The sequence below is a fragment of the Bombus impatiens genome, unplaced genomic scaffold (assembly GCF_000188095.3).
Source record: "Bombus impatiens unplaced genomic scaffold, BIMP_2.2 scf_0089, whole genome shotgun sequence".
Classification (NCBI taxonomy): Eukaryota; Metazoa; Arthropoda; class Insecta; order Hymenoptera; family Apidae; genus Bombus; species Bombus impatiens.
This window is the reverse complement of record NT_176508.1, coordinates 226,313-252,412: the sequence shown is the minus strand read 5'-3', so window position 1 is coordinate 252,412 and position 26,100 is coordinate 226,313. Positions and strand designations below refer to the sequence as shown.

The window sequence follows — 26,100 nt, the reverse complement described above, 5'->3', positions numbered from 1 at the left end:
AACTATCATATACTGTTTTAACAAGTTGCATTTTCTGTGGTAAAGAGGTATACAAATATTTTTTATTATCACTAATGTCATGAAATTTATATTATTAATACTATTAATAAAAGTTAATTACGTATATCGTATATGTTTATTAATTTCGTACGAATTAATTTAAATAATTGAGAGTCACTGGTATGATACATCGAACGATTATCTCGTGCGAATATGTTCTATGTTCACACCAATGTAGTTGACAATTAAACTTCGACAAGTAAGGGCGTCGTATTTCTGCTTTTATAAAAATAAAAAAATAAAAGAAACTTTATACACAAGTCATATTTATAAACTAATCAGTTCCATAAGGATACATTATTGAATAGAAAGTACGTTTAACCGGCTGAACGATGGTGGATTATAGCAAATGGAAAGATATTGAGGTAGGAACCCTAGTTTTGGTCCAGTATACTTATGGAATATTCTAGAGTAATAGTAGAAATTCCGAAGCAATTTTTTATTTATATACTTGACAAAAATATAAAATAATTATGAAATTTAGAAGCTGTCTAGAAGAAAATTTTTTTATCTAGGTATTTATTGTTTATAAATTGAGAAAAAATAGAGTACATTCTTCAGTACAAGCTTATTATACTAAATCTAATATCATTTTTTTGTTTAATATTTGTCTTTTTTTCTATTTTTCTCATTGAGTGTACTTGTTTATAATTAGTATATTTATGTACCTAAAATAATTTATGAAGTATATTATATGTATAAACAATGATATGTATGTATGATGTTAAAATTTATACTTGCCAGATTTCAGACGATGAGGATGATACTCACCCAAACATTGATACACCATCATTATTTAGATGGCGTCATCAAGCAAGGGTTGAAAGAATGGAAGAAAGGAGACGTGAGCAAGAGGAGCATCAAAGGAAAAAGACAGAGTATGTTAATTTTTAAACATAAAGTTACATACATAAATTATCCACAATAGTAATATGTATATTTCATCATCATTAATTTAAAAACTTATATTATTTATAGAACTCGACAAAAAATGAAAGAAACAGAGGAAAAAATTAAAAAATTAGAAAATGAACAAAAGGAAGCAGATTTAACCGAACTAAAAAAAATTTTGCAAGATCTTGAAAAAGAAGATTTAAAGATTAAAGAAAGGGAAGAGGAAATGAAGAAAAAAGAGAAATTAACACCTTGGAATGTTGATACTATTGGACAAGATGGTTTTACAAAAACAGTGATTAATAAGAGATCACCACGTAAAGGAGATGACAATGGGTTGTCAGATGAAGAGAAAGAAAAAAAAATGAAAGAATTTGCAAAAGAAAACGAGAAGAAGTTGAAAGAATTTGGTATGCTCGGAAGGTATGAAGATAGTAAGAAATTTTTACAAGATAATCCCCAGTTAGTATGCGAAAATACTGCAAATTACTTGGTTATCTGGTGTATTAACCTAGAAATAGAAGAAGTAAGTATATATACAGTTGAATGTTTGTAATAGATAATAGATAATGACATGAATCTGTTTTATCAATATGTTATTAATTTCAGAAACATGATCTAATGGAACACGTCGCGCATCAATGTATATGTATGCAATATATTTTAGAATTATCAAAACAACTAGATGTTGATCCAAGAGCATGTGTAGGTTCCTTCTTTAGTCGTATTCAAAATGCTGAGTTAGAACATAGAAATTCTTTCGAAGATGAATTGAGAGCATTTAAAGAAAGAATACGTAAAAGAGCTGTTGAAAAAGTAGCAGATGCCCTTAAAGAAGCTGAGGAAGAGGAGAAAAAAGCGCGTCGAGGTCCAGGTGGTCTTGACCCTCTTGAAGTATTTGAAAGTCTACCAGAGGTACAAGCAAATTTATTGTAAATATTTCTGCTTATTATTTTGATATAGCATGTGTTTACTGCAATATATTCTTTTTAGCCTCTACAAAAATGCTTTGAAACCCAAGATCATGCTTTATTGCAAGAAACGTTAGCAGTGATGCCACGAAAAGAAGCATTCTATCACATGAAACGATGTGTTGATAGTGGTCTTTGGTTACCAGATGCAATAGCTAAAGAATTGATAGAGGCAGGAGTAACTGCGGATGATGCAGAGGCTAAAGAATTGATAGAGGGAGGAGTAGCTGCAGACAATGTAGAAGCTAAAGATTTGATAGAGGAAGGAGTAACTGCGGACGATGTAGAAGAAACCTCGGCGGCCAATCCTGAATAACGCGTGTCTGTAAATTACATATGTTGACTTTCATGACTCATTTATGCAAGTATATATATATATATATTCTTTAGTATCGTGAATATGTTATAATAAAATATTGTCATTAGACAATGAATACAACATTCTTATCTTCGTTGTCTTTTTCTTATTATAATAATATTATACTATGGTTATGCCTTGAATTACTTTAAGACTGAATTGTCACATAATTTCGAGTTATTATAGGAGGTGTGAATATTGCAATTTGTTAATTAAACATGATAATTATCTAGTAAAACGTGATGCACTTTATCTTATATTTAAATTGAATAATTAAAGGTTACTTCTGATATGAATATTTACAAATATTAATATTTATATGTACTAATGCATGTAGAATGCATATATACACATGTATATATATATGCGTGTGTGTGTGTGTGTGTATATATATATGTCGTAGAATGGTCACAAGCAGGGTTGTGAGCGTTCGGTGGATCTTCCTTGGAATTGGCCATCGTTGTGGTGTCGCGCGGATACAGTCTGCTCGCACGCGAATGAACACTCCCGACGCGACAATCAACAGCAGCGGTGTATAACTTGTAGTGCTAATGACGCTGGTCTTAGGTCCGGTAACAAATCCGCGGTCAACGGGATGAGAGATAGACTTGCCCTAGCTCAAACGTGTACTACTCGCGGATCAAGCGGTGCTAGTCCCTTCGTCGATGAGGTCTCCAGAAGGAATGAATCTTTGTCCCAACGTCGCCACCGAGACAACCTCTGGTGGGGTGTTTAGGTACGCCAGCTCCCCCGATCGGCGTCGCTGTCGATTGGTCGATTTGGGACAAAAGCTGCCTGTCCGTTTGCAAAAATCTTAATTGCCTAAAAAACCCAGGCTTTATAGCGGGTCCCCGGACTGGCTGGACTTGTGCTGTGTACGTGCCTCGATATCTGGTATTCCTCATCATCTGGTATACCTCTATGGGTATTTCTTTTAATGAGGGTCATACTATAACTCCACGCCTTCGTTAGACGAAACGTCCGTCCCGTTGACCGCGGCTACGTTCGGCGACTGATGGTCGCCTTGAGCCCAAGTTTATTATCGTAAATCGCAAACAGGTAGGATTGGGTAGAGTGACGACAAATCGTTTAATTATCCGGTGACCTTTCACCTCCGACATATATATATAAATCATAATTTGTTGCGTTACTTAAACATTTTTTATCTTTTTCTTTGAATTATGTCATATGTACATTGAAAACTGTAAACAACCTAAAGTTGTAATGTAAATAAAGAAAATACATTTCACTGTCTCTTTTACGAATTTCCGAAATAACTTATACGCTCCCGCGAAAATTTATCCATTTCGTATTTTATTTTTAATTTCTTTCTTACAATAAAGATAAATGTATAAAACTATGAATATATAGCATATTTAGGATATTAATAATACACATAGATCAAATACAATGAAGAATTAATTTTTTAAGTTTAAGAATTTACTTTAAATATATGTATATATTACTTTTATTAATTTTTAATATTGTGCTAACCTGTAGCAGTTTCATATAATTATTTTACGCGCCCATCGCCAAACGAGATATCGATATGTGGAATGGAGTGATAAGGCAAGAAATCGACTTTCAACCGGAAATCGTAAATAATCGTATATCGAACCCGCTGGCTTTTCTTCCTTTTCCGATATGACGTGCCACGGGTGTCTGGGTAATATTTTTCGTCTTTCATTCTCGTCATAATACGTTAGTTACAACGCCTGCGAAAATGCAAGCTGGTTTTCATTGGACCGGGTAAAACTATTTGTTTTATTAAAAATATTTTTTTCTATTTAATGTACTTAATATTTTTATAGTTTCAATTCGATCAAATTTGTCTTTTGTCTCTACCCAATCTGATGTAAAACGACAGCTTTTACATATTATGTTGCTTTATAAAATCGCTTATTCACTTTGCATGGTAACATCATTAACTTTCATACAGTATCCAAGATATCATACATAGCTTCATAATAACGTCCTAAGAAATAAGATTAAGTCTCTGAGCTCGAAAATAATATTATATATTCATGATTTCTATATGTACACAAAAACATATTTCTGTAAAAATTTTTCCTATATAATGTCTTTATTCTTAAAGTGGATTAAGTGAACATTATATTTAACTACTACAACTGAATAATTACATTTTCTTCTACATTTTAAAGGATATTTTCTATAAAATGAGAAAAAATTGTTATAACGAATTATATAAGTAAACGGATTTCATTGCATGATTACTCGATCACTATAATTGCGCATATACAGAGCAACAGAAAAACTCACCAGGCATTCTGGGTAAAATTTCTGTGAGTAATCAAAATGGCTGGCATACAACGATTTCCGTTTTCTGACTGCGTTTTAATATAATTCATTAAAACGATATTTCTTTGAAAAATTGGGGAATAAAATTGTAGAATGTAAATGTTTATTTTTGTAAAGGACGGTCTTTTTACAGATTTTGAAATTATGTTGATAAAAGATCTAATTTTTATCAGATTTACAGGGCGTTCATTTTACTAAGGGGTGTAGATGGAAGAAGGGGAGGGGAGAGGTGCGCGCGCGCTGCATGTTGGAACGGTAGACGGAGGACGGTCGGGGAGGGCGAAAGAACGAGACTAGTTCACAAAATGGCGGCCAAGCTCAGGCCTGTGAACATATAGTACGTGGAAATTCGATAATTTTGTACGATGTCGCGACTTTGTGTATCAATAGTCGATTAATACAACGGATACGTGTATACACGACAGTTTAATTATTAAATTAACGTGATATTGTGCGTGGTGCATGTTATATCGAGATATCGGTGCGACGCGCAGACGGAATGATGCAGGTGAGTGGTCGGGTTCGAAAATTGTTTAAGTTTTAGCTTTTCGTCAATTTTTTTTTAGCAATAATTGTTTGTTTCCGTTGCCAATACGAGCGTCAATGTTGTTTTAAAGAACAATTTGCGTGATATAGCAGTGGTGTTGTTTGGAGTAGGGAAAAATCGCGTTGTCACATGCGTTTCATTGATCTACAAGGAGAAAAATCCTCGTAAAAACGAAAAAAACCACTGGAAATTTGTTTAAAAGGTTTTTGCGTATAGGGCGGGGTCTTACTGACCTTATGAGCTCAGGGACTTGTCTTCACTAAATCACAATTTTCTGCAATTTTACATAGTTTCTAGCTTCTTAATAACCTATAAGTTTGTTTACATTCATTCATTTTGACATTTATCACTTAAAATGTCATTGTTCCACCCTAATTTTCGTTAAAAATGATTCCTTGCATTCTCCTTTACCTTGGGTCCATGCTTATTCAAAAATTTTAAATAGACCCATTTTTGCAAATTAAGCTCAAAGATTGATACACATTCTCTGTATTATAGTTGAGACTGTGTAGCACAATCACCTGCAAAAGCTCTAACAATTACATGCTTTTCACATGGAAAATATTTCATATATACTGAGCTTTTTCCTTTAGGAGGAATCATTTCTCTGTATTTCAAGAATTTTTATATATTATGAATAATATCTGATTCTTTATTTATGATATGTTTTCCATAAAATTTGAATTTGTATGGACACAAGTACATCATACATTTATTTTCTGTTTACAAATAACCGCAAGATAATACATTTGTAACTTTGAATGTCATTTTTACTAGAATTGTATACAAATAAGGTATAAAATTAAGGGGGACAATGATTCTTATAAATGCAGGCCTTACATTTATCCTATATTAGATACATTTTTATAGTTGTATAATATTTAATATATAATATTGGATAATGCATTTTACCAAGATCTACATAACAAAACATAATACTGAAACTTTCAAGAACAAGGATTGATTATATAAATATCATAAACAAGCTTATATCCGCTTGTGTTACTTAAATCTGAAGAAGTAAAATATAAAACTTTCTATGCAATGAGTATTTAAAATTTATTGTTTCTTAAGTTCGTAAGATATGATATAATTTTTACATACATATTATATACTGAAGTATATGTTTATTATATATAAGAGTTATTCATTGACGTTTATATCATCGTTAATGAATTAAGTATGGTATGATATTTGAAGTAACTGTATTTTGGTTTTCATATTGCTACATAGCAGCAAAATACGCACAATTTTAACATTTCAAACATTTCTTAATCTTATAGATAGTTTTGAAAAAGGTAAAGTTTTGGAACCTATTGAAGAAACAAAACTTGGTCAAAATAACAGTAGTTTTCATCTACAAAAGTTTTGTTTCTGTTATATAGAAGCACATGGTGTTGCTGTATAACTGTAGATATAGATTGTTTTCATAAGATGGAATGTAATATAGGGTTTGTTTTCAAACAATATTGTGTTTCACATGACAGAGTTGTATTTTATATTGTCTCCAACATAGATTTGGTATTATTTATCTTTGTCAATCTTTTAATGCTAAAAATATTTAACTGTAGGTGCAGATCACAAATATTATTTTGATATTGAAATTAATGATGGTATAGAATTATTGTGAAGTGAGTGTGAACAGTTTCTTTCTTAACTTATATGTTGTTCAAGAAACAGATGTAAGTTTAATCAAGTATTGTGCATAATGTACTTGCTGAAATGTTCAATAAATCTGTATAGTACTTAAAATGTTGAATTACATTATTCTGTAATACCCATTATACCTTATACTAGTTATTTACAGAGAAGTATATGTTCCTTAAATTAATCATTTACAGGAAATTCTGTAATACTCTTCTATCAATTCATGGCTTAAGATAGTTACATACAATGCATAGCAAATGTAGAAAGAATACTTCATTTGTTCAAAGCTTGTGAACTTTCTTTTGGTCGAAGAATATTTTTCTTAAAGAATAGAATCTTTAGTACATGTATGTAACTATCTTTCTGTTTGATATTTAGTCTTTAGTAGTTTAATCTATATTAATGTAGATACCTAATTATATGTTTTCTTTACTAATATATAATTGAATGTAATCCAAAGATGTAAGATCAAATATGCTAGGTTCCTAATATTTTATTGAAGTGTACTTAGAAAGCTTTCTGAAGACCCTGAAAATTAAGCATTTCTTAACTACAAAATGGTGGTCAAGAATTATAAAATGGAGGAAAGATCTTCCTGATAGATGGCATTGTTAATTTATCTGCAAGCTATGTTCTGAACATTAAAAATATGCCAAGATATGGGAAAGATGTTGTACTATTATGTTAAAAATATGCTAAAATAAATTTAAAGGACTGCTATATTAAAAGACATAAATAATACATTCAGAAAATTACTTATATTAGCATTAATGAGTAAAAACTATTCCAAACAACACATTGCGACTTATATATTTTTAAAGATAGGATATTGTTAGATTTGTCTTATTAAATTACAGAAAACGTTAGAGTCTGAGTCTGGTAAAGAATCTGGATCTGATTCTGAAAATGAAAGTAAAAGTGATAGTTCTTCTTCTGGAAGCAATACAGGATCTGGTTCTGGATCAGAAAGGTTGGTATTGAAACTACTATTATCTAATCTCTTCCTTTCAGAAAGTCCAAGACATAAGGCAATGTGTTTATATTTTATTATTCCAATAAAGTATTACACAATTGTTACCGATATAATATGCTAATAATAGTAATCTAAAACAGCTAATAATAGTAAGATATTATTCCTTTATATAATGTGTATTTGACTTTCTGATATGTAAGGGATTATTTGACATGAATTACTTAACTTTGTGTATTGCTATAGCTTTATATAGCATTAACATTGCTTTGACAATCATGCTAATTTAATGTATCCCTTGAATTTTATATAAGCACAATGTTCAAGTTTCTGTTACTCATGCAATGTTTTCTTGTATATTGAAACAATTTAAACACTAGGTGAGCTAGTATCCTACTGCTTCTACTCATTTTACTTCTTATGATAATTTGTCCTAATAATATTATACATAGTGTATGTTAATTTAGATTGTACAGAAAGGTAAAAAACGGGAATATTTTCACAAATACATATATTGAAATATAAATGCTCAAGAATAAAATTACTAATATTAAAGTATCTAAAGTTATTTCAAATTATCTAAATTTATTGCAATTAATTAATATGCATTGACAAATCAACATTTACTTTATTAAATATATAACGCCTTTGAGTTTATTATCTATATTTTTCACTCCAGACCATTCTATAATGAAAGATTACAAAATTATAGTTCAATATTCAATAATCATTATGAATGAAATCATCAATAAAATTTGGGTTTGCAATCAATTGTTGTTTTAAGTTAACAGCCGATATTTTATATTTGGAAAATTTGATGTTTATATATTTTGTGAATTATAAACAATGATAGTGAAATAAAACATTGCCCAACTGCAAATGCAGTGACTCTAGCTCCTCAAGTGGTTCCGGGTCTGGATCAGGTTCTGATTCTGATAAATCAGAGAAGTCGGATGCACCTGCACAAAGTGATAGCTTCCAGAGCAAAAGTTCAAATCACAGTACAGAAACAAAAGTTAGGCTTAAGAATGAGTCTAGTCGCGAGTGGGATGAGAATCCTGACATTTATGGAATCAGAAGATCTAGCCGTTCTAGGAAAGAGCCTGAAAGGCTTGCTACACAACGTGAAAGCGATAGCGATAGTCGCAAGAAATTTAAAAAAAAGGGGTAAGTAATATGAAAAAATTCAAGTAATTATCGGAAATTGAAATTATAAACTCTATAATCCTCCCAGTTCCTTATGAATTGAATTAATATAACTACATATAATAAATAAATGCAGTTTTATTATTTAGACAATGGTAATTCAGAATTTGCATTTTTTAAAAGAGTATTTTATAAATTTATGATATATCTACTTGAGCAAATATAAAAAATGAAGCTCTTTATTTTTTAACATTCAATTATATTTCAAAAGTGTGTAGAATCATAATCATAAAATCAAAAATATTATAAGTCTTAATTTTTATAATTTAGAAAAGTGATATTTATTAGAAAAATGAATTTGGATAATATAATATACAAGTAGCTGTTATGTAGTACGTTTGTACCTTGCAACTTCAGCTGTGATAATAATTCTATGAAGCTTTTATGTTAATCATGTATGCACTTTTCTGTATTGCATATATTGTGTATCAATGTGCTTTTATATTTTTCATTCTTGATGTTTATATTTGTGTTTAATAAGCTTAGTGCTTCAAATAAATTTTTCCACTATAGCACTATTGTTTGTTTTCTATCTTATCTACAATTTTGTTTTGTTGAGTAAACTATTGCATTGCATTAAATAATTTTATTATTTATTGCACTTTAAGTTTGTGCTATATATTTATTCATATGCACTTATGTGATTCATTAAAATTTTTACTCAAAAAGAACTATTTAATAAGTATGAAATCTTTCACCTGAATTTGTGTTAGATTATCTGCATGTATATATACAAAATCTTATCAATATGCTATAGCAAAATACCACTTAGAAACCTTATGTTCTTATTACTAAAAGTAAGTAAAAATTATTACACCAGAAAAAGAACATTTTTTCCTTATTATATATTACAGTTTTAATAAATTACACATTAAATTGCTGTATTAATTATTAGTTAATTATTCATTAATATTTTATAGAAGAGGACATTTTTATATCAAGCATGTGAATTAATCTGTATTTATTATTGAAAAGTAGAAGCAAGATTTTAATAAGTATAATTTAAATATATCATTGAAATAATAAACTTATATTATGTGATAAAAGTATCAAACAATGAAGTTTATAAATGTATTTCATTTTTTCATTATTATAATATTTCTTATATTATTAAATACACATGTGCTAGCATTGTCTTTTTTTTTGCAGTTCACATAATTCATGGAACTCAGACAGTTCAGATTCTGAATCTGATAATGTTGAAAGCAGGAGACCACCACCTAGTAAGTCGTTGAATAGACGCGCGGCACAAAAAGCCAAAGAAAAAGGAAGGATAAGGAAAAAACGAATTTCAGAATCATCTGAAAATTCTTCTTTTGATAGTGATGATAACAGGAGGTATTACTATTGTATGGAGGTATTGGTATGGTATTTTATTTTTGAAAAATATATATATATAATTTTTCAAAAATAAAATACCATAAAATACTTTAATACCATATAATACTGATAAATTAATGTTAATTTAAATCTGTTAGGCAAGTTACAAGAAGAAGTGGAACTGCTATTAGTTACAAAGAGGAAAGTGAAGAGAGAACTGATAGTGAAGATCTTGTAGAAATTGAAGAAGGTAACATTGCAAATCCAGAACCAGATAATACAGAAACAATTGAACGAATTTTGGGACAAAGAGTTGGTAAAAAGGGAGGTTAGTCTATCAAATAATTGCAAACTGTAAATTGCGAAATAATCACAAACGTGATCATATCCTTATTTTCTCAGATATTCTTCTATAGCATATCCTCTTTTAGTTACAGGTAATGTCACAACAATTTATGCTATAGAAGAAAATGGCAATCCAAATCCAGAGGATCTGTCTAATGAAGAAACTGAACTGCAATATTCAATAAAATGGAAGGGATGGTCTCATATACATAATACATGGGAATCAGAAGAGTCATTGAAAGCACAAAAAGTAAAGGGATTAAAAAAATTAGATAATTTTATTAAACGAGAACGGGAAATCAAACAGTGGCGGGATTATGCTGGACCCGAAGATATAGATTACTTTGAATGCCAATTAGAACTTCAACAAGATCTCCTGAAAAGTTACAATAATGTTGAAAGAATTATTGCTGAATATAACAAACCTGATTCAGATCATCCAGATTATTATTGTAAATGGGAAAGTTTACCCTATGCTGAGGCTACATGGGAAGATGGAGCATTGATTGTTAAAAAATGGCCAGAGAAGATAAAAGAATTTCGTGAAAGAGAAGAGTCAAAAAGAACACCAAGTAAACATTGCAAAGTTCTTAAGTCTAGGCCCAAATTCCATCAGTTAAAAGGACAACCAGACTATATGGGAAAAGGTCGGGATTTGACTCTTAGAGACTATCAAATGGATGGATTGAACTGGATGATCCATTCTTGGTGCAAAGAGAATAGGTAGATTATATTTCACTATTTTATATAATCTCTCAATATACATATTATATTATAATGAATTTTATTCGTTTACAGTGTTATTTTAGCAGATGAAATGGGGCTTGGAAAAACTATACAAACAATATGCTTCCTTTATTATTTATTCCACACACATCAGCTTTATGGGCCATTTTTATTAGTGGTGCCCCTTTCGACAATGACTTCCTGGCAAAGAGAAATGTCACAATGGGCACCAGATATGAATTTTGTTACATATCTGGGTGACGTTACTTCCCGTAATGTTGTATGTAGTATCTTCTTATTCTTATAAATTCGAATTTCTTTTGCAATATTTAAAAGAGTTGCATATTATAAATATATTTATCACATATTAAAAATTTAATTTTGTTTTTGTGTAGATTAGAGAGTATGAGTGGTGTTATAGCTCAAAGAGATTAAAATTTAACGCCATACTCACGACATATGAAATAGTACTTAAGGATAAAGCGTTTCTGGGTGCCTTAAATTGGGCCGTACTGTTAGTAGATGAAGCTCATCGATTAAAGAACGATGATTCGCTCTTGTATAAAGCTCTCGCTGAATTTCATACGAATCACCGCCTCCTAATAACTGGTACACCATTACAAAACAGTTTAAAGGAATTATGGGCCTTACTACACTTTATAATGCCTACTAAGTTAATAACTTGTTATGATTTTACAAATTTTCTCTTAGTCATAATAGTTTTCTATAACCGTCCTTTTTGTTTATATAGATTTAATTCATGGGAGGAATTTGAAAAAGAGCATGATAATGCAGCTCAAAAGGGATATTCTAAACTACATAAACAATTAGAACCATTTATTTTGCGACGTGTTAAGAAAGATGTAGAAAAATCTTTGCCCGCTAAAGTTGAACAAATATTACGAGTAGAAATGACATCTTTGCAAAAACAATATTATAAATGGATATTAACCAAGAATTATAATGCATTACGGAAAGGTGTTAAAGGTTCTACTATGACGTTCTTGAATATTGTTATTGAATTAAAAAAATGCTGTAACCATGCTTTCCTTACAAAACCTACTGAAAGTGAAAGGAAGGACAATAACGAAGATTATTTACAGCAACTAATTCGCGGTTCTGGAAAATTAGTTCTTCTTGATAAATTATTGGTGAGATTACGAGAAACAGGTCATAGGGTCTTAATATTTAGTCAAATGGTCAGGATGTTAGATATTCTTGGAGAATATCTACAAAAGAAACATTTTCCATTCCAAAGATTAGATGGAAGTATAAAAGGAGAATTACGAAAACAAGCATTAGATCATTTTAATGCTGAAGGATCGCAAGATTTTTGCTTTTTATTATCAACAAGAGCAGGTGGTCTTGGTATCAACCTTGCTACCGCTGATACCGTCATTATTTTTGATTCAGATTGGAATCCACAAAATGATTTACAAGCACAAGCTAGAGCACATCGTATTGGACAAAAGAATCAGGTATTTCAATATTTTGTATCGACATTATAATCATAAATAGTAAACATTTTATTAAAAAGAATGTTTCATTTTATATAGGTAAATATTTACCGTTTAGTAACAAAAAATTCTGTAGAGGAGGAAATAGTAGAAAGAGCAAAGCAAAAAATGGTTCTGGATCATCTTGTAATTCAACGAATGGATACAACTGGTCGAACAGTATTAGATAAAAAAAGTGCAGGGACCAATAACAATCCATTTAATAAAGAAGATTTAAATGCTATTTTAAAATTTGGGGCTGAAGATTTATTTAAAGATGAAGAGGACGGAGATGAAGAACCCACTGTAATTATTCTAAAGAATTTAAATTATTCTAATTTAAGACTATATGTATAGATGAAAAGATTAGTTCTTATTATTTTTATTTTATTAGTGTGATATTGATGAAATTCTGAGGAGAGCAGAAACGAGAGATGAAGGGCCTTCAACAGTTGGAGATGAACTGTTATCAGCATTCAAAGTTGCTAGTTTTGCAGCATTCGAAGAAGAATCCGAACCAGTTAATCAACCCAATGATAATGATGATGAGAGTAAAGATTGGGTAAATCTAATTTTTTGATATCAAATATACTTTATAATATTTCTATGTATAAAAAAATAACTAAAACATTTGTATTCTGATTGATTTTAGGCCGAAATTATTCCTGAAAATTTCAGAAAAAAAGTTGAAGAAGAAGAGAAGTCAAAAGAAATGGAAGATTTATATTTACCTCCAAGAAGTCGAAAAACATTGCAGCAAATTAATCAAAGTGGAGAAGGTATGTAACGCGTTAAATTATATTATATATTATATATTATATATTATCCAATGTTTGCTTCATTATTAAGGAAGAGGAAGAAAGCGGAAAAAGCTATCTGCCGATGATAGTGAAGAAGGAGAGGATTCCGGAAGTGAGGTTGATGGTAGCGATGATGAGCGACCTAAGAAAAGAGGTAGACCAAGGGTTACGCCACGAGAAAATATTAAAAGTTTCACTGATGCAGAGGTATGTACTTAGGTTTTGTACTCTATAATAATTTACATGTGTTTGAGTAAATTTAAACTCTTTTATTACACAGATACGAAGGTTTGTTAAAAGCTATAAAAAATTCCCTGCACCATTGAAACGATTAGATGATATTGCGGCGGATGCAGAATTGCAAGAAAAGCCAATGTCAGAATTACGCTTCTTAGGAGATCAACTAAAATCTAGATGTGAAGCTTGTTTATCTGAGTTTGAAAGTACCGCGAAAGAGAATAAAGGTGAAGAAGAGGGTAAAGGTCCTGGTCGTAAGAGGGGTAGAGGTCCTACATTTAAAATTGGGGGAGTTATGGTCAACGCAAAATCTTTCTCTGCCGCGGTAAAGGAATTAGAGCCTCTAGAACAAGCTTTACCATCGGATTCGGAACAACGATCTAATTGGCATATTGATATTAAGTGAGTATATTTTTTATCGAATTTTTGCATTAAGATATATTTATATACACACATACGTATTTATATTATTATAAATGCTACTACACAGATTGAAACCGGCAAATTTTGATTGTGATTGGAGCTCCGAAGATGATTCTAGGCTTTTAAGAGGTATATACCAACATGGCATGGGTTCATGGGAAATCATAAAAATGGATAATAATTTGAAACTGGGTGATAAACTTCTCCCAAATGGTAGCAAACTTCAATTAAAAAAAATAAACACTCGAGCCGAATATCTATTAAAAGTACTCAAAAAACAAATTGACTCCAAATTAGGAGTGGTAAGATATATTATTTTACTTTTATTGTATTCCCATAAAAATCCCTTTTATCGTTGTAATCTATCTTGGCAGGGTTATGTCCTTATCCCACATCCTGAATATCAATTTAAGGTAATTTCCAAATTCCTGATGGCTTTCATCTTTGTATGGTGACGATATATAGATTTATAATTTATAGATTATTCATTTCATATTTGTATTTATTATTGTTTAGTCCGTGCCTTTCGGCTTTGGACGAACTTTCGGTTTTACATCTCTTACATCTAATTCCCTTCTTACATGTCTACCTCCTCTCTTTTCCACTCTATTCTATTGCACTACCTTGCTTATTCTACTACTCTAAAAACTAAGCATTAGGAACTATAAATTATCAACTAATGACTAAAAACTATATAACTCCTCCTTGTCGTTTGCCCTTCTCTTCTCTATTATTGCTTTCAGTTCTGCTAAACCTTCTCCAGTCTCGTTCAGCGTTTTTCCTATGTCTTTTGGTCCTCCCGCTATTTCATATTCTATTACATGTCTTGGATCTTCTTCTTTCCTTTTGCATAGTCTGCATCTTTTTCCCCTCTCTTCTTTCCAGTATTCCCTTGCTTTGGTCTCGTTTCCGCATCTGAATCTTGCCAGTATTCTTCTGTCCTTCCACTTCATCCTCCCTTCTAAGTACTTTGGTAATTTCTCTTTGGCTATGTTTCTGTAGTGTATGTTATACTTGGATTCCCTTATCCTTTTCCCCCTCTTTTCTGTTTCTCTTTTTCTTCTTTCTTCTATAATTTGGTCTACTGTCATCCTTTCTTACTCCTCTCTTGTTTCTATCTGCGTCCCTCCTTTTCTTAGCTCTTCTAGTCCCTTCTTTCTCTTTCTTGCTCTTTTCCCTTCCTGACCATTCCCCCATTCTCTCTCTCTTTCCTTTATGCACTCCTTCACTAATTCCTTTTTTGATTCTAGGGCTTTCTCTTCATACCTTGCTGCTCTTTTTAATGCTTTCTCTTTCATTTCTATTAATTTGCATACCTCTACCAGTATATAGTTTGGTGTTGTCATATCTAAGCCTAATATCCATTTCACATATCCCCTTTGAACTCTGTCCAGTCTTTCTTCCATGTTCCATCCCCATACCTTTGCTCCAAACAGCGCCACGCTCTCTACCAGTGCTCCAAACATCTTCATTCCCCTTTTGTAGTCCTGTTTGAATATTCTTTCTCCCACGCTCCATGTTTTCTTCATTGCAATTGTTGCTCTCTTTTTCCTGTCTTGTATGCGCTTCTCATCACTTCCGTTTTTCTGCAGTATATACCCTAGGTATCTTATCTTGTCCACCTCTTCTAATTCTTGCTTCCCCCACTTTCATTTTTTTTGCCTCCATTTGCTCCTTCTTTTTTCAAAGACTACTATTTTAGTCTTTTCCGTGCTCAGCTCCAAATCGGCTTCCTCCAAAAATTTTTTGAGTCTCTTCAATATCTCCTTCAGCTCCTCTTCTCTATCCGCCATCAGCACAATATCATCTGTGTATGTCAATAACCATACCTTTCTTTATCCTACCACTATGCCCCCGGCTTGTCCTTTCCTTAATTCTTCTTCTAGTCCTGCCATGTAGATGTTGAATAACATCGGGTTCAATGGGGATCCTTGTTTGACTCTCCTCACAGTCCAAAATTCTCTTGTGTTGTGGTTCTTGACTCTCACTATATTCCTCGTTTCTTCGTATATTTCTGTAATCCTCTGGATTAGCTTTTCTCTAATCTCCATTTTCCTCATTTTCTCCTCCAATTTCCCTCTGTTTAGCCTGTCGAACGCCGCTCTTAAGCCCGCAAAGCAGGCATATAATTTTCCTCTTTCTTTGCTTAGCTGTTTGTCTATGATGTGCTTTATCATGTAAACCTCATCGGTCACTCCTCTTTCTTTTCTGAATCCAAATTGGCTCTCTTCCAATTTGTCTTCAATCTCTGCTTTCAGACGTTCGTCCAATATCCCTGCGTAGATCTTGCAGTATCCATCAGCGTTATCCCTCTGTAGCTCTTCGCTATTCTCTTGTCCCCCTTCTTATATATCGGGCATATCACCCCTTTTTTTCCAGTCCTCTGGTATCCCCTCCCCTTTCTATATCTTCTTTAATAACTCCCATAACGCCTCCTCCCCCCACTTCCTTCGGTGCATACTTCCATATCTCATTTTTTAACCCGTCTTCCCCCGTTGCTTTCTTTTCCTTCAAATTCCTTAGCTGATAAATCACACCTCTTCCTTCCTTATATTATCTTCTCTCCCCTCCGTTGCTTTCTCTTCCTCTCTATGCCCCCCTGTTTCTCGGCTCTCTTTGTGCTCTGTCCCTTCCGAAATTTCCATGAAATGATTTTTCCACTCTTCTTCGCTTATATCCTCATCTATGCCTTCCCTATTTCTTCTATATCTGTTAATGTATTTCCACGCTTCTTGTTCTGTTTTGATCATCTTTATCTTCTCCATTTCTTCTTCTTCGTGCCTTTCCTTTCTTTCATTACATCACTGTTTGAATGCTTTTTTTTCCTCTATGAGCGCTTCTCTGCTGCATTTTCCTTTCCTAAACCTTGTCATCTTCCATTTCACATTTGTATTTTAATATATTTAAATATTAATTTTAGACTAAAGCAAGAAAACCAAGAAAACCAAAAGAAACAAAAACTGCAATTACAAAAGAAATTATAGAGGAAAATGATAGTTCAGGTGAAGAAAGTAATAAATCTAAATCCAAAGTCGAAAAGGTAAATTTATATACAATTAAAAGTATATTTGTGTTACATATTTACATTTAACTCTCAGAAATATTCTATACACAAATGTTTTCATGCTTATTTTACTTAAAGCCATCTACAAAGAAAGAAGAAGAGATTGTCGTAAAGAAAGAAACTAAAGAAGAAGTAGAAGAGATAGTAGAAGAAAAAAAAAAGGAAAAGAAAGCTAAAAGGGAGAAAAAAGAAAATAAGAGGGCTAAAAAAGCAAAACAAGCAGCGGGTCCGATGCATTTTACTGCTAATAATGAACCAAGAGCTCTTGATGTTCTTGGTGATTTGGATCCTTCTATATTTAATGAGGTTATTAATTTAATTTATTTTAAAAATTTAATGTTACTTTTATATATCAAATTTACACAATAGTTTGAATATTGTATTTTCTACTATGCAGTGCAAAGAAAAGATGAGACCAGTAAAGAAGGCGCTTAAGGCTTTAGATAGACCAGACCAGTCTTTGAGTGAAGCGGAACAAGTCGCTCACACGAGACAGTGTCTTGTACAAATTGGAAACCAAATTAACACTTGTCTAGAAGAATATAGAGATCCTGAACAAATCAAAGAATGGAGAAGTAATTTATGGTATTTTGTGTCTAAATTTACAGAATTCGATGCGAAGAAACTTTATAAATTGTATAAACATGCGACGAAAAAAGGAGGTGAAAGTAATACAAGTGCTACGTCTAGCCCAGAAAAGAAAGAAGAATCAACTAATGTAAAGGTATAATAAGAGATTTGTTCTTATTTTAATATTATTACAATGTAAGAAATATCATCAATGTAATTTATTTTATAGAAGCATACCGAAAAACATATCGAAAAGCAAGTAGAAAATATTAAAGAGAGTAGAACACAAAAACGAAAGATCGAAGATACGGAAGAAAATTCAAATAGTAGCAGCACAATGAGTAAGAAACATCTCTCGATTATATCTGCTGTAAACAGTATCAGCAATACATCTGCAGTTACTATTGGTGCTACCACCATTACTCCCATTACGTCGACGCCAAATTCTACTTCAAGTACCACTAATAGTGTGGACACGCCACGACACAAGGAGAAAGAATCAAAATACAAAGACATGAAGAGAGATCGAGAACGTGATAGGGACAGAGATAGAGCGCATGGTGATAGAAGTATGGACAGGATGAGTGGAAGTAAAGATGAGCGAATTAGGAGAGATAGCGGCGGTTACAGTATAAGTGGACACTACAGTGGAAGCAGAGAGGATGACCATTGGTTATCCCGTGATGGAAGAGATATGCGAGATGGAAGGTATGTATAATCAGTGTGATAGAAACAGTACAAATTCGTTTTTGTATAATACAATATATAATTTAGATTATCAATACCTAGATTTGGAGATCACAAACGTGACCGGTTTGATTCTTATGGACGAATGTCTAGTGGATATCATCGTGACAGAGATCGAGATCGCGACCGTAATATCCATATGAATGACAAACGGAGGTAAGTTATAAATTTAAAAGAATGAAACAAGATTTTGAATAAAAATAATATTAATAAAATTCGTGTTCAGTGATTATTATAGATATCCATCAGGACCACCCAGTTATGGATACGGTCCAGGAGGATATGGAGGTGGAGGTGGCGGTGGTTATCCTCCATCTGATATTCCTCCGAGCCACTTTAGAGGTCGAGGTTACCCTGGAGATAATTATCCTAGCGAATGGCGACCAAACAAAGATTATAGACGAGACTATGATAGAAGACCACCTCCGCCAAATGCTAATTCCTAGTGCTCCTTCCTTATTACCGTCCTTGAATGCGTTGTTAAACAACTGTAATTTCGATGGAGCCTTGTGTTGTTTTACCTGACTGAGCATTTTATATTATGCTCCTTTAAACATGGTTATTGTTTAAGCGTGAAGTTCTTTACACAGTTTATTCTGTGATTTAGTACTACTTGTGACTTGTACCTATGTATAAAGTTTATTCCATTGCTTATTTAATATGCAAGAATTCTATCTGGATTGAATGATCTTTTTAAGATCTTTTAGGAGAGGTGTGAAAATAACCAGTTTATTCTTAACATATAGTTAATAATTTTTTTAAATATATCGGGTTTCTTGAAAAAAAGTGATGCTAAAATTTTAAGTTTCTATTCGTTAATATTTCCGATATGTAAGAAATTATGTTTACGTATCTGTGTCTCTTTTATTACAGTGCAATTATTGTAAGATTTGATAACGAACTAAGATCAAATTAATGTGTTTGTAGGGTATATTATTACGTACAATGTTTAAATACGTACTTCAAAATGTATGCCTTCCTAAATCGCATGTAACATATTTTGCATTTTCGATACTGATCATGTATGTTCAATAGATGTGTAGCTTATATACAGTTATTCACCACTTCAAACTATACTACGTTTCAACATAAAAGTCTTCAAACTTTAATGATTGATTTATCGTTTAATAATTAATCTTACATTAACTGATATTTTATTGCACTGCGATAGGTATTAAAGTAATGATGTCTTATTTCATATGATGTCTGCAAAAATTGTACAAATTATATATTCAACATTATATAAATTTTCTATTAACTGAAAACCCAAAAAAATTTTACATCAAAAGAAATATCTAGAATGACATCATTTTGTGGTGATACGCAGCGTACGCGAGCTATATTGTCTTATGTATTTATTGTAAAATTAAGAACAAAACTACAAATATGATATTTGCTAACGGATGATTACATTCTTAAAAGAGAAAACAAATATTAACTTTCTCCTCTTTTATAGAATTTATACTTTCGCAATTGAATAGGTAGATAAGAATTCTATTTTTCCGTTCATTCTTTTAAAGTACTATAGTTTTGTACTTTATCAAAAACAATGTGAAATATTGTAAATATTAGAATAAGGAGATAGTTATATTCGATGTATATTTAACTCTGGAATTAATGGAATAGTATTCTGCTTTCTTGTAGAAAGAATAAACAAAAGGCTAGACCCCTCAGTCTTGCATCAGTTAAAAGTTATTGAATATAACTATATATTGTAATTAAAAGGAAAGGATATGAGTTTTTAATTATTCAACGATCAATATCTCTAAAAGAGTATGAACATATTTCTCGATCTTAAGTTATGATAAGGATTTGTAAAGTACATAAGTTTTTGCGAAAACTTTGTATTTTATCACTTTTTCCATTAGAACATTATCAAAAATATTAATTGCGCTCCATTTTCGTAAGAAATATTTACGAATTTTATATTCATAAAAAAAATGAAAGTCATAAGCTTTTTGTATGTATGCATTAATTTTTTTTCAACCTAAAAATCACGTAAACGCTAAATATTTTTTTTCAGTAACGTAATTTTTTTTTTCATCGTCTGAGATTGCTTGGATCGCCTTTATTGGGCTATAAAATAATAACAATTATTTTATAGATTATTTTATTCATATAAGGTGAATTTCTTAACACTAAAAATTTATAATTTTAGCGTGCATTTCTGTAAATAATAGTGTATACATGTGATGATATATAGCCAAGAGAAAGCGGAATTGTACACACGTTAACGATACTTCGTGTCTTACGTATACATAAAACAAAGTACATTGAAATTAAATCACAATAGAAATTTGCTAGTTTAGGTTTTTAATTGCAAAGTGATATTCTAAACAGTGAGCTATTTACATATAATTTATTACTAGCCGAATACAGACTACAAGTAATAAAACAAAAGATTGTTGTAAATATAAATTAAGAAAAATAAATGATGTAGTAGAATAATTTAATATTGTATAATTGAAATAGGGCAATTACGGTAATGCATTTTATTACTTTTTAGAAACATAAATGAAAGTTTTTGATGACATATAAGTCATTCTGAAAATTAATTCGTTTGACTATTTGCAAGAATTATTTTTTAACACATTTATTAGTATAAACGAGGGAGATCCTTTAAATATGTATTTAAATAATGGAAATATAACAACGGTTGGTTGTTAACATTTTACTCATTTTATTCATAATATATGTCGGAGATGAAAGGAAAACGTATTGTACTAATAAAACACATTACCAAATGCAAATGCGTCGAAGTAAGTATCTCTGTATAAGATAATATTATATTTTCAATTTTTAAAAATAATTTTTATAGTTAAAAGTTTGTATTTGATGTATAAAAACAGCAGACCATTGAACATTACGTAATAAAATCCCCTCTCTATTGGTATTCAGTATACATATGTATGCATATGTATGTATGTACTCTGGTCAAGCTCAATTCGATTCTATCAACATACGGATAGAAAGACGTAATTGTGAGGAAGAGTGCAACGTTACTAAAGTTAGCACGGAAAAAGGTTGTGATCCTGTTTATCAACGTTTATACAAGGTATGTATTTTGTCGACAGGATATAAAAATTTTATAATTTTGCTAAAGATATAGTAAACTCTTGAGAATTATAATTATATCAAATTACCGGCGAAATGACATTTCAGTCTACAGCAATATTCAAGATAGTATACTAAAAGGCGTGTCTTTTGTTTTTATTTGATATTTCCCAATGCACATCTTAAAGAAGTATATTCAAGGATTATTATTGTTCATATCTTATTTCTTATATATAATTCGCACTTATATATACATATATATAAATAATTCATATTTATTAATTAAAGAACTTCAAACCAGATCTAGTTCATAATAATTTATATACTGATGACATTTAAGTAAAAACATGTACTTTATTTAAATTCATTATATAATTGTAAAATTATTACATGCAATAATACAACATAATAAAGTATAAAGTAATTTTCTACCTGAGCATATTCAATTTTTTTATATTCATAGAAATATAAATTTGCATATGTGTATATAAATAGTCTGACCATGAAATATTAGTTTTTTACCTTTGAATATTTAAAAGTTAAATCAATCATACGGTAATTATAGTCTTAATAAGAGACTGACATGATCATATACATGTCTGTGGTTTGATGCAAGTACCACTCTCAGCATTTATTAAATTCAAATATTAGCACTTAAAGATATGTTAAAAAAATTTATGTTCAAATAATTTCTGACACAGATGTTTCCAGTGTTCCAAATTTCTTTTTTGATAGAAAGAGACAATAAAATTTATGTTGTTTTTGTTTTTTATGTTGACTTTGCTATTTTCTACAGAAGGTTTATTTTAACATTTTAACATTGGTATATACAAATGTTATTTTAGTCATTTCTACATAGAATTTGAAATTGTCTTTTGTTATATATAATATACAATTGTTTGCAAACTTAATATCAGGTTTAACTCATTTTTGCAAAAATATGACATTGGCATTTCTTATACCAAACCAGAGATATATTTTATTATTTTTAGGTGTTATCATTATGACAGACGAACGATTAGACTTTGTGATATTTGGAGCTACTGGATATACTGGAAAATATGCTGTAAAAGTAGCAGCACAACTAGCTAAAGAAAAAGAAATGAAATTTGGAGTATCTGGACGCAGAAAGCAAGCTTTACAAGCAGTTGTTAAAGAATTTGCTTCTGATATTGGTAACATTAGATCATTAAGTTGTTGCATAATATTGCTTATATTATAATAATATGATGAATTAACTTTAGAAGATGTACCTATATTGATTGCTGATTTGAAAGATGAAGAGTCTTTAAAAAAAATGACAGCACAAGCTAAAGTGCTTGTTAATTGTTGTGGCCCATATAGATTTTATGGAGAACCAGTAATTAAAGCATGTATTGCTACACATACTCATCAAGTTGATGTCAGTGGTGAACCACAGGTAATTTTTTCAAAATGTTTCAAAATTATTAAAGTTAATAACTTGATATTAATTCTACTTGTTACTTGTGTTATATATTTTTACATTATTTATCCTTTTATTTTTGTATTACAGTATATAGAAAGTATTCAATTAAAATATAATAAGGCAGCAGAAGAAGCTGGTATCTATATCATAAGTGCATGTGGATTTGATAGCATACCATGTGATCTTGGTATCATTTTTACACAACAAAAATTTAATGGTGAAGTCAATTCTATCGAAACTTATCTAAATACATGGGTAACTACAAAAGTTAGCGGAGCTCTCATTCATTATGGAACATATGAATCAGCAATTTATGGTATTGCAAATTTTCACGAATTACGCGAGTTGCGCTCCAAGCTCTATCCTGAGAGATTACCTCAATTCTGGCCAAAGCTTAAACCAAGGTTAACAATAAAATAAACATAACATAATTATAATTATATAAATTAATTATAAATATATTAAATACATTTCTGCATTGTTTATGTTTCCTAATCTTAATAATCTTAATAATCTTTTAGGGGTTTCCTCCACAAATCTTCTATATCAGAAGGTTGGTCTATGGTATTTCCAGGATCTGACCGTTCTGTAGCCCTGCGTACCCAGCGATTTTTGTATGAAAAATATAAACAACGGCCAGCTCAAGTTCAAACTTATTTTACACTCAAGTAAAATTTATATTTATCTTATTATTAAGCTACTTAAAGTCAATCATAAGAATTATATTAAAAATTTCATATTAAATATATCTCTTTCTTTTTTAATGATAGATCTCTTTTCTCTGTGTTGACAACTGCTATTTTTGGTTTAATATTTGTAATGTTATCTAAATATGAATTTGGTCGTAATTTGTTGCTAAAGGTATGTCCTATTTTTTTATTATAAAATATATATTTCATATCGGTTTGATACTTGAAACAAAAAGTAATGCAAGTTTTGCAAAATTTATTTGATTCTGTTTAGTATCCCACTTTCTTTTCCGGTGGATATATAAGCCGCGAAGGCCCTAAGCCGGAGATACTGGATAACACTCGTTTCTCCATAACCTTTAAAGCAGATGGATGGACTGAAAGATTAGTTGAACCTACTGATAAACATGACAATTTACCAAACAAAGTAATGATTACTAAAGTTAGTGGAACCGATCCTGCATATGGCGCTACATGCGTTATGTTACTACTTTCTGCTATAACAATACTTAAGGAATCCGATAAAATACCTGTAACGTACGTTTATAGCTTTTACTTGAATGTATATTATTCCATATACATATTATTTTATAATTTTTATTATACTGTTTTAGTGGTGGTGTTTTATCTGCTGGTGCTGCATTTAATAAAACATCATTGATCGATGAGTTGATAAAGAAGGATATAAAATTCGAAGTTGTTTCTTCCATTGAAACATAAAGTCTTTTATATACTTACAGGTTACAGGTACAACTTTGCTCTATTATAGCGAAAACAAAAATATAGGAATGGGGAACATTGCATTTTTGTTTTGTAGTTATATTTAAATTTGATACTAATATTTTCAATTTTCCAACTAATTAACACTCCACAGATAGCTATTTTTTATAGAAATATTTTTATCTACATAATCGCATTTAAAACAATTTGCAGACGTTAAATTATATTTTTAAGTATTTTTGAATACTAAATAACAAGTTTGAGTTTGCAAAGATTATTTGAAACGTGCTTTGAATATGCACATAAAAATATATTCATATATATAACTAAATATATATATATATATCGAAGAAAAAAATGCAAAACATACTTATCTATGATGATACTGCATTTCTTTTGTATTTAGTTGACAAAATTAATTTTTTTATGAGTCTTCGTAATTGTCGTAATTTAACATATGATAATAATGCTGATATAATAAAATAACTACTTGTTTTGGTAAAAACAATAATACGTGATATATACATATGTATATATATATATATATAATCCATTTACATTTTCTATAAATGTATCATTATATAAAGTATAACACAAAGAAAATATATTTATTGATTATTGAAACTATGTATATGTGCTCGATTAACGCACATCATATAAATCTTTATATTTCTAATTGATGAATGAGTTAATGTTAATGCTTTATATTTTATTTCTTATACTTTAATAGATGTTAATCATTTGTATTATCTCCTTAATAAAACTGCTTTTCATTACAAATAAATTTACGTTTACATTTAAACCAAACCACTATATGATAGGATGAAAATTGACTTTGTTTAGATAACTATTCATCGTCCGCAATAGACATATTCAGTCACTTCGTTTTTCAAATGGAGATGAAATGGAGATTTTGATGCAATTGCTTTATATAACTGTACTCTTAAGTATTTATTCAGTATTGTATAAGATTTTAATTATTGTTTTGATTTTCCATAAAATCCAAATGAGTGTATGTCATTCATTTATATAACTTACCGCAAAAAAAAACTAAATTATTTTTCTATTTTTATTAATGATCATAATTTAGAATGTTATGTCGACACTATAAATGATTTTCACAATTCTAATATCATCTATCTACGATTTCATTACTGTTCATTTTTACAAAATTAAAAAGAGATTATTCGCCTTCGTATTATAATGAAAATATCTTTGTTACAACTTTCTTTATTCTTAGTTTCGAAAAGAAGTGCTCGTATTTCCTGCTGTAATATCAAAGTGGCAAGAGATGGAAGGGGAATCAGCTTGACAAAGGTTTTTCGATCTGAGTAGAGATATATAAATCTGTAGTTGGAAAGAGAATCGTTAGTGAACGATTCATACTACAGTCTTAACCGTCGCGTTTTTCCTCATCATTCCTTGAGACGTCATTGTACAGTTATCATATATATATATATATATATATAATACATAATATATATATCATA

The 26,100-nt window shown here is 30.5% G+C and overlaps 4 protein-coding genes across 11 annotated transcripts in view; 3 read left to right on the top strand and 1 right to left on the bottom strand.

Annotated features, from left to right (window-relative positions):
• The first annotated feature begins 131 nt into the window (after positions 1–131).
• LOC100743929 (hsp90 co-chaperone Cdc37) lies at positions 132–26,096 on the top strand. 4 transcript variants are annotated; one of them, XR_004463013.1, is made up of 6 exons: positions 132–425; positions 805–938; positions 1,039–1,480; positions 1,564–1,869; positions 1,948–2,308; positions 26,057–26,096. XR_004463013.1 is itself a non-coding variant. In XM_003485874.4 (5 exons), the coding sequence occupies exons 1-5, from the start codon at positions 393–395 to the stop codon at positions 2,239–2,241; spliced, it is 1,209 nt and encodes a 402-aa protein (XP_003485922.1). In that variant the 5' UTR covers positions 132–392; the 3' UTR covers positions 2,242–2,426. The 4 variants fall into 4 exon arrangements, 1 of the variants encoding a protein (XP_003485922.1); XR_004463014.1 differs by lacking the exon at positions 26,057–26,096 and adding an exon at positions 25,136–25,395 and having other exon boundaries at positions 1,948–2,306; XR_004463012.1 differs by lacking the exon at positions 26,057–26,096 and adding an exon at positions 25,128–25,395.
• Positions 3,906–26,100, top strand: part of LOC100746205 (chromodomain-helicase-DNA-binding protein 1) — a 32,067-nt gene continuing 9,872 nt past the window's right edge. Inside the window, exons 1-21 of one of the 4 annotated variants that reach the window (XM_024372658.2) lie at positions 3,906–5,110; positions 7,654–7,766; positions 8,652–8,933; positions 10,122–10,310; positions 10,451–10,620; positions 10,724–11,360; positions 11,436–11,643; positions 11,759–12,036; positions 12,115–12,841; positions 12,920–13,165; positions 13,254–13,421; positions 13,512–13,638; positions 13,709–13,866; positions 13,940–14,298; positions 14,387–14,621; positions 17,240–17,359; positions 17,462–17,689; positions 17,781–18,107; positions 18,183–18,661; positions 18,743–18,856; positions 18,927–20,567. In XM_024372658.2, coding sequence (XP_024228426.1) covers positions 5,102–5,110; positions 7,654–7,766; positions 8,652–8,933; positions 10,122–10,310; positions 10,451–10,620; positions 10,724–11,360; positions 11,436–11,643; positions 11,759–12,036; positions 12,115–12,841; positions 12,920–13,165; positions 13,254–13,421; positions 13,512–13,638; positions 13,709–13,866; positions 13,940–14,298; positions 14,387–14,621; positions 17,240–17,359; positions 17,462–17,689; positions 17,781–18,107; positions 18,183–18,661; positions 18,743–18,856; positions 18,927–19,146 — 5,394 coding nt within the window. In that variant the 5' untranslated portion in view covers positions 3,906–5,101 and the 3' untranslated portion in view covers positions 19,147–20,567. Of the gene's footprint in view, positions 5,111–7,653; positions 7,767–8,651; positions 8,934–10,121; positions 10,311–10,450; positions 10,621–10,723; positions 11,361–11,435; positions 11,644–11,758; positions 12,037–12,114; positions 12,842–12,919; positions 13,166–13,253; positions 13,422–13,511; positions 13,639–13,708; positions 13,867–13,939; positions 14,299–14,386; positions 14,622–17,239; positions 17,360–17,461; positions 17,690–17,780; positions 18,108–18,182; positions 18,662–18,727; positions 18,857–18,926; positions 20,568–21,206; positions 21,601–26,100 lie in introns of those variants that run through there. The other 3 variants (XM_033324983.1, XM_033324985.1, XM_033324984.1) reach the window with 3 other exon arrangements.
• LOC117151125 lies at positions 15,262–16,258 on the bottom strand. Its single transcript, XM_033318351.1, has one exon. The coding sequence runs from the start codon at positions 15,846–15,848 to the stop codon at positions 15,417–15,419; it is 432 nt and encodes a 143-aa protein (XP_033174242.1). The 5' UTR covers positions 15,849–16,258; the 3' UTR covers positions 15,262–15,416.
• On the top strand, positions 21,613–24,951 carry LOC100746084 (saccharopine dehydrogenase-like oxidoreductase). 2 transcript variants are annotated; one of them, XM_012394429.3, is made up of 8 exons: positions 21,613–21,755; positions 22,747–22,929; positions 23,002–23,174; positions 23,289–23,605; positions 23,723–23,869; positions 23,972–24,062; positions 24,165–24,427; positions 24,505–24,951. In XM_012394429.3, exons 2-8 carry the CDS (start codon positions 22,758–22,760, stop codon positions 24,608–24,610), a joined length of 1,269 nt encoding a protein of 422 aa, XP_012249852.1. In that variant the 5' UTR covers positions 21,613–21,755; positions 22,747–22,757; the 3' UTR covers positions 24,611–24,951. The 2 variants fall into 2 exon arrangements, with proteins under 2 accessions (XP_012249852.1, XP_012249851.1); XM_012394428.3 differs by having other exon boundaries at positions 21,614–21,755; positions 22,999–23,174.

Excerpts from the sequence above, each read along its gene's own strand:
- LOC100743929 (XM_003485874.4), top strand. The coding sequence starts at position 393 with ATGGTGGATTATAGCAAATGGAAAGATATTGAG. Across the intron at positions 939-1,038 it reads CATCAAAGGAAAAAGACAGA|AACTCGACAAAAAATGAAAG; the intron begins GTATGTTAATTT and ends TATTATTTATAG. Across the intron at positions 1,870-1,947 it reads TATTTGAAAGTCTACCAGAG|CCTCTACAAAAATGCTTTGA; the intron begins GTACAAGCAAAT and ends TATTCTTTTTAG.
- LOC117151125 (XM_033318351.1), bottom strand. The coding sequence starts at position 15,848 with ATGAAGAAAACATGGAGCGTGGGAGAAAGAATATTCAAACAGGACTAC.
- LOC100746084 (XM_012394428.3), top strand. The coding sequence starts at position 22,758 with ATGACAGACGAACGATTAGACTTTGTGATATTTGGAGCTACTGGATAT. Across the intron at positions 22,930-22,998 it reads AGAATTTGCTTCTGATATTG|AAGATGTACCTATATTGATT; the intron begins GTAACATTAGAT and ends AATTAACTTTAG. Across the intron at positions 24,428-24,504 it reads TCCGATAAAATACCTGTAAC|TGGTGGTGTTTTATCTGCTG; the intron begins GTACGTTTATAG and ends ATACTGTTTTAG.